Source organism: Hyperolius riggenbachi, chromosome 10 (genome assembly GCF_040937935.1).
Source record: "Hyperolius riggenbachi isolate aHypRig1 chromosome 10, aHypRig1.pri, whole genome shotgun sequence".
In the NCBI taxonomy this organism is placed as follows: Eukaryota; Metazoa; Chordata; class Amphibia; order Anura; family Hyperoliidae; genus Hyperolius; species Hyperolius riggenbachi.
Window position 1 is genome coordinate 13,475,229 of NC_090655.1, and position 7,660 is coordinate 13,482,888.

The following is a 7,660-nucleotide window of genomic DNA, read 5'->3' on the forward strand; positions in this document are numbered from 1 at the left end:
TACGCATGGATGGATGCCGGTAAGATGACAGCCCGTTCCACTCCGCTGCGCACTCTGCTAGCAGGGGGACACAGGGGGGCAGATTCTGAGGGAGGGAGGGAGATAGAAATGCGATGGCGGCATCCCGTATCCTACATCGATGCGGCTGGCGCCTCGATCATTTTTTTTCACTCTCTCTGAACACTGCCGGACGGGACATTGGGGGGGGGGGGGGGTGTCATACTGGGATAGCGGGAGAGCCCCCTAAATCGGGACAGTCCCGCAGGATTCAGGACAGTAGGGGGGCATGCCTTCCTTGACTCCTCCTGGGCTGCCTGCATCCAACCTCAAGTCATCATCACGTCACTGCTGCATGATGACACCTGATGGCCTGTAGCAGTACTGCAGGCTGTCAGTGCGCTGCGCCCATGGAGGAGTCGGCTTTCCGGGCTCTCTTCGCCTGTGTGTTTTCCTGGTCCCTGTTTCCTCCTGGATGAGCGGCTGGTCACTAGTAAGTAGGCAGATCTACTTGTGACCTGTGTCTGTGTGACTGTCCCTAAAGAGTAAGGGTTCACGAGTCCACGGGGGTGGTGGGCGCAATTTTTAAACCCTTGCCCTGGGTGCAATTTAGCCTAGAAACTGCCCTGTTAAGAAACGGTCTCCATTAATAACTGCTTGTGAGACTGATCAGTGGTTAGTGGTTTCTCCTAAGTTTTCTCCAAGAGATCATTTTTCATAGAGTGACCACATTTTTGTGGGTCCAACCTGGGACGGGGCGTGGGGGGGGGGGGTGCGCCGCGGCGAAAAGTGGGAAGGAGTGAGGAGCACGCAGCGGCGAAGACTGGGGGAGGGGGGCCGCGCCGAAAAAATGGGCGTGGCCATGACATTGTATGGGCGGAGCTAACGTAATGATGTAACAGCGAGGCATAAGAAAGCAGTGTTTACGCCATGATGTGGACAAACGAGACTTTGTATCATGGGTGTGCAGAAACTGTGTGATGCTAATAGTATACCGTAACCACAAAGCAGCAAACATAGCCATCTATGACCATTAAATAATAAATGCAGTAACAGTTACCCCGGACACCAGAAAATAAACACAATAGGCAACATGTCAGTATAAAATAAATGCAATGCGGGCAAACATGTCAGTACAAAATAAACGCAATGCGGGCAACATGTTAGTACAAAATAAACGCAATGCGGGCAAACATTTCACCAGACAATAAACGCAATGCGGGCAAACATGTCAGTACAAAATAAACGCAATGCGGGCAACATGTCAGTACAAAATAAACGCACTGCGGGCAAACATTTCGCCAGAAAAGAAACGCAATGCGGGCAAACATTTCGCCAGAAAAGAAACGCAATGCGGGCAAACATTTAGCCAGAAAAGAAACGCACTGCGGGCAAACATTTCACCAGAAAAGAAACGCACTGCGGCCAAACATTTCACCAGAAAAGAAACGCAATGCGGCAAACATTTCGCCAGAAAAGAAACGCACTGCAGGCAAACATTTCGCCAGAAAAGAAACAATGCGGGCAAACATTTCACCAGAAAAGAAACAATGCGGGCAAACATTTCACCGGAAAAGAAACAATGCGGGCAAACATTTCACCTGGAAAAGAAACAATGCGGGCAAACATTTCACCTGGAAAAGAAACAATGCGGGCAAACATTTCACCTGGAAAAGAAACAATGCGGGCAAACATTTCACCTGGAAAAGAAACAATGCGGGCAAACATTTCACCTGGAAAAGAAACAATGCGGGCAAACATTTCACCTGGAAAAGAAAGCATTTACTCACCTGGCAGAAGTGTCCGGCCTCTGGCGCGCTGCTCCGTCCCGGGACCGTCTTGTTCCTCCTGCTCTCTCTGGTCTCCCGCGCTGACAGGGCTACGGCAAGATGGCGCCCGAAGCCCTGTACTAGTGACACAAATAGGTCTCCAGTACAGGGCTCCGGCAGCCATCTTGCCGTAGCCCTGCTCGCCTGCTGGTGTCGGAAACAGACACCGGAAGAGGAGGCTGGAGCGGGGCTGCGGGCAATGAACTGGCACGGCGTCTATAGACGCCGCTGCCAGTTCATTGAGGAGAGAGTGGCCAGAGTCCCGAGGCCGGGACGTCCCGCTGCTGAAAGCGGGACGTTTCCCGGGACCTCATTAAGCCTGGGACAGCGGACCCCGAATCCGGGACGTGTCCTGGGCAATCCGGGACGTCTGGTCACTCTATTTTTTATCTTCTATTTAAAATAACTTTTCAACATTCTGCAACTGAAAAAGTACCAAAAAGTAGATGAAAAAGTAACATCAAAATGTATTATTTTTGCATGCTGGTGACTTAAAAAGCAGTTTATTGATTAGGTGTGAAAATATTACGTAGGCGAACACTTAGGAGAAAAAGTGAATTGAATAAAGGTCATAGTCTGAAGCCATAGGCCGAAACAATAAGCACAATCAGGGCCATGCCAAGGCAGAGGTATAGGAGGCTCCAGCCTATGGATGCAGTGCAGAAGGTGCACATCACTCACTGCCTTCCATCATCCCTACAAGGTGTGATTATGGCCCAGTGCACACCGAGCGGTTTTTGGAGCGATCCGCCGGCCGCATCCGCCTGGAAAAATGCTTGGCTAACGTATTGCAATGGAATGGTGCACACCGGCGGTTTGAGGTTTTTGCCAAGCCGCAAACGCGCCTCCTGCTGCGCGTTTGCGGTTTGCTAAAACACCTCAAACCGCCGGTGTGCACCACACATTGAAATACAATAGCCAAGCGTTTTCACTGGCTGATGCGGCTGGTGGATCGCATACAAAATCCGCTTGGTGTGCACCCGGCCAAATATCTGCTCTCTGCTCCCAAAACCGCTAGCGTTTTGACGATCTGCTAGCGGTTTTGGTGTGCACTAGAGTGCAGGCAGCCTACCAAGAGCCCTGGGCCAGAGGGGATTATCAGGAAACAAAATCAGCAACCTGCAGCTGCGCTGTCATCGCTACTCAGATAATGAACCACAGCGGCGTTAGTGTTGCTAAGCAACAACACAGAAGTCGGCTGCTACACATGGGTAGGTATAGGCTGGAGCCTCCTATAGCTCTGCCTCGGCATTGCCCTGAGGCCTGGAACCAGGGCCGGGCCGAGGCATAGGCTGGAGAGGCTCCAGCCTCAGGGCGCAGTGTAGGAGGGGGCGCATAATTCAATCAGCTATCATTCCTAATTGTGTTTGAAGCAGAAAGAAATAAGAAAAGGAGATACATGGAAGTGACTACAAGCCAGATAACTAGAGGTTAAGGTGCTGGGGGCTCTGGGGTGCCTCTTAGTCTAATAGCAATCAGTGTGTGACGGCTGGGGTGGAGGGATGGAGGGGCGCACTTTGGTGTCTCAGCCTTGGGTGCTGGAGCACCTTGTCCCGGCTCTGCCTGGAACCCAATGCAAAACGTTTGTAACTGTATGAGCAGTTTGTAAGCAATTTCATGAGCGTTTTAGGAAGCGATTTTACAAAGTGTAATCAATTTGCCAGCAGTTGTGTAGCGATTAGCGTTTTAAAGTCTGATTGGTCCTTTCAATTAATTTTTATTTTGTTACAGTGTATAGTAACTTTAAAACACTGGCAAAATTGCTCCATGCAGGTTTTGATGAGCGATTACGCCAGCGCTTCTTTACATTGAAGCGCAAACGCTAACAAAAGGCTGCATTTTGCTAATCGCAATCGCTTTTGTGGAATTTGCACCATCCATTTACATTGGCAGAGCGTTTAGGGAAATCGCTAGCGATTTATCACGCTCCCTAAACGCTCAAAAAATCGATGTAGTGGGTTCCAGCCCTGATTGTGCGTATTGTTGTCCTGCCTTGGTGCTCAGCCTACATGTTCTGTGTATAGCCTGGATGCAAAGGTCGAGCCTCTGGTGGAGTGGGAGCTGTGTCATGTGTCAGCCCAGAAATCATGTTCCAGGAACAGTAGGATTGCAGTGTGGCCCTACTATTCCTACCTACCAAATCTAGGGGGCAGCACCAGCAACTTGTTACGGTAATATGCAGAGCAGTCACAATGCAGTAGTGATGGGAATTCCGGCTCTTCTTGGAGAATCGGCTCTTCTGAATCGGCTACCATTAAAGAGCCGGCTCTTACGGCTCTCAATCGGCTCTTTATTAAATATCACTAGACGCCACTCAAAATCGGAGTAAAAGCCCCGCCCCCGTCTCCATGACAACTCCAGACTGCTTCTCTCGCTCGGGCAATCCCTCCTGCTACTGCTCTGCTCTGCCCCATACACTCCTACAAGCTGCACAAGGAGGACTACATCTCCCAGCATGCCTCAGCGCCCTTTATTACACAGCAAACCAGAGCTGTGTGGGGCGGCTGAGGCATCGGCTCTTTCAAAACTGAGAGCCGGCTCTTGTCGTTCGCAGCAAAGAGCCGGCTCTTAGAGCCGGCTCGTTCGCGAACGACCCATCACTACAATGCAGCACATCAGCTGGTCCTCTCTGCAAACACTGTAGCCAATCGCCGTGTGTGACAGCTGCATTCGGGAGTAGAATTAAGCAGCAAAAACATTAGGACTGTCCCTGTAAGGCTGTAACACCCCCCATGCAGTCCTGTGTACCCCCCCCCCCCCCCACACACACACACACACTTCTCCTTCAGGCCCAGAGACAAAGACAGCACAGCAGAGCGCTGTGTGAAGGGACAGCATAGAGCGGGTATCACCCCTCCCCCCTCCTCCCTGACAACAGTTAGTACTCAGTAAAGATAAGTCTACTTTGATTTATTTTAAAATCAAAATTTCACAATATAATATAAATAATACCCAATAATAGTGGTGGGAAGGGTTAGTAATCGTAGTGTATGAGAGGGCAAGAAAATCGCATAGCAAACACAGTGCTATGTGATATATTTTGCGATCTTTCATTAAAAAAAAAAAAAAGTCCCATTTTTATTCCTCCCCGGGATTCGTAAGTGAACCCACTGATTGCACCTGTAATTGTCTGTATTATAATGTATCCCATGTTTGTTTCTTACTTTGTACAGCGCCACGGAATATGTTGGCGCTTTATAAATCAATAATAATAATAATAATGTACCTGGGTATTCCTCCAGTCCCCTTTGGCCAGATCGCTCCCACACCGCCGCCCTCTGCTGCCTGCTCTCTTCGCAAATTGCCCCAGAAACTCCTCCAGTCTAGGGCATACTTTGCAGGCGCAGCCGGGCTGTGCGCGCTCCCCTGTGGCACCCCTGTAGCCATGAGGGTTCTGCACAGGCGCAGAACGCTCCCGACCACGGGAGCAAGACAAGAGAGCGCGCAGCAGCCTGACTGCACCTGTGCCGACTGGCCCCGACTGGATGACTTACCGGGGCCAGTTGCAGAGACTGCAGGCAGCAGAGGACGGCGGCGTGGGAGCGATCTGGCTGGAGGGGACTGGAAGAAGCCCCAGGTATGTATACATCTCGTATATCCCCCCATTTTAGGTACACTTTAAGAAATCGGTAAAACCAAGGACAGAAGGAAAAAAAAACATTCTATTTTGGGAATCAGCTGATGATTAGAGATGCCTAATATGTATTGGTCAGATACTAGACCAATCACAATTCTCTCCCCGTGATATCATCAGTGGGCGGATCTCTCACCTCTCCTGTTTTCCCTCCAGAGATCTTTAAACACCCACCACTACCAACTACCCATAATGCAGCATGCAGTGGCTCAGTGAAGGTGGCAGTGAAGGTGTGGAGGTGTCTGATTGGGTCACAAAGATCATAAAAGGAGATCTGCCTGGCCTCATAATCCAGATATACCCTGACTCTATCACTGGTGACTGTGTACGGTAGAGGAATGTCATTACTGTCGTATCTTCCTGAATATTCATTGTTCCATTTTTCCAGACACCAGGATTTTGTGTTATTTCCAATCACCGACTCATCCCACTCTTTCCTCTCTATACTTGGGTAACACATACCAACCCTCCAAACATTTAACCCCCCAACCTCCACATCCCAGTAATGTCGCCCATAGGAGAAACTGTGGTTGCTTAACACCTGGGAAACGCCACACCGAAATCTCTCTGGTGTTTCCGTTCGAGTCTGGTATTGTGACCAGGAGGCCGCTTTCCCATCATCCGATATATGTAAATCATTACTAGCTGAGTTTAAATCCAGTGTTAGGTCTAAATCCAACCAGAGTTCCAGCATTTGCCGTATAGCCTCGACATGCTGGGATGCGCATTGCATAGTCGAGGCTGATACAGGACATGGGTCATTTACAAAAATATTAGCTTCTGTGCCTGAATGTGAAGAAACGCATGCCTCTGTACATTTCTGCCCTTTTATCCCAGACATTAATACAGATAACTCTGTGTGTAATGTGTGTGAGATGTGAGCAACGTCCAAGTCCACTGTATGTTGGAGAAGTTGGACATGTCTTCCTCTATCTTCATTACCTCCCTGCTCAGCATCACACAAGTCATCTATTCCTGATTCCTGTAGGACAGTCAGTGGGTCACTCATGTTGCACAGCTCCTCAATGTGATGCATCTTCCTGGACATCTCATCCTTCCTTACTTCCAGCCGTTGGATCATATTACCATATGACAATAAAGTCTCCTGTGCCAGTCTGGAAATCTCAGTCAGGAGTCTAGATTCCAAGTTTTCCAGCTGTCTCCTGAGGTCTCCAAACAGAGCAGTGGCTTTTTCTTCTATGCCGTGTACTTTTGCTTGTTCTTTTCTCCTTTGCTCCTGTAAGCTCTGAACACTCTTCTCCTTCTCCTCTGTCTCAGCCATGAGTTTCATCAGCACTTGTCTTAGTTTACTCTTCTTCTCTTGCAACATCTCCCCCTGGTGTCCCTGATGTTCTCCTGGCAAACTACACATCTCACAGATCATACATGCAGCATCCTGGTTATATTTTAAGTTGTGGACGGAGCATTTCCTGCCTTCCGGGGAAATAGTGGGGTCAGATGAAACAAGTTCCGGTGACTCGTTGTGAACCCTTAGGTCATCGTCACACAGAAAAACGTCACACAGCCGGCAGGCTGTAACAGCAAGTATAGGACTTTGGAAGGTACAGAGGTGTACATTCTCGTTGGGATATTGGGAAGTAGACAGGAAGTGTTCTGCTACGTTCCTCAGAGCGATGTTCCTCTGCAGTGCAGGTCTCTCTGGAAACTCCTCTCTGCATTCAGGACAGGAATAATCCCTGGATTCTCCCTGAATATCCAGAAAATGACCGGTACACGCCCAGCAGAAGCTGTGTCCACATTTCAGCATGACGGGATTTGAATAAATGTTCAGACAGACGGGACACTCCAGCATCTTTCTAAGGGCAGCGGCCGCCATGGCAAAAGCAAATGTCTGTTCCTCGGAATCCAGTAGAACCAGTTACATAGAAAAACAGCTCAGCCTCGCCCAGTTCAAATTACTGACTGCTGATTGTCTGCCTAGAGGACATAGTAGACAGATAGTAACCAGCTAATGAGGACTTTGATCATGTGACTTAAAGAGACACTGTAACATCAAAAATATCCCCTGGGAGGTACTCACCTCGGGTGGGGGAAGCCTCGGGATCCTAATGAGGCTTCCCACGCCGTCCTCTGTCCCACGGGGGTCTCGCTGCAGCCCTCCGAACAGCCAGCAACAGACCCGACTGTCAATTCAATATTTACTTGTGCTGGCTCCAGCGGGGGCGCTGTGGCTGCTTTC

General features: G+C 49.5%; 1 protein-coding gene across 1 annotated transcript; it reads right to left on the reverse strand.

Annotated features, from left to right (window-relative positions):
• Positions 1-5,551: 5,551 nt before the first annotated feature.
• On the reverse strand, positions 5,552-7,297 carry LOC137536622 (E3 ubiquitin/ISG15 ligase TRIM25-like). Its single transcript, XM_068258875.1, has one exon. It carries the CDS (start codon positions 7,295-7,297, stop codon positions 5,552-5,554), a length of 1,746 nt encoding a protein of 581 aa, XP_068114976.1.
• Positions 7,298-7,660: the final 363 nt, after the last annotated feature.

Bases quoted from the DNA above. Each gene is read 5' to 3' on its own strand.
- LOC137536622 (XM_068258875.1), bottom strand. From the start codon at position 7,297: ATGGCGGCCGCTGCCCTTAGAAAGATGCTGGAGTGTCCCGTCTGTCTG.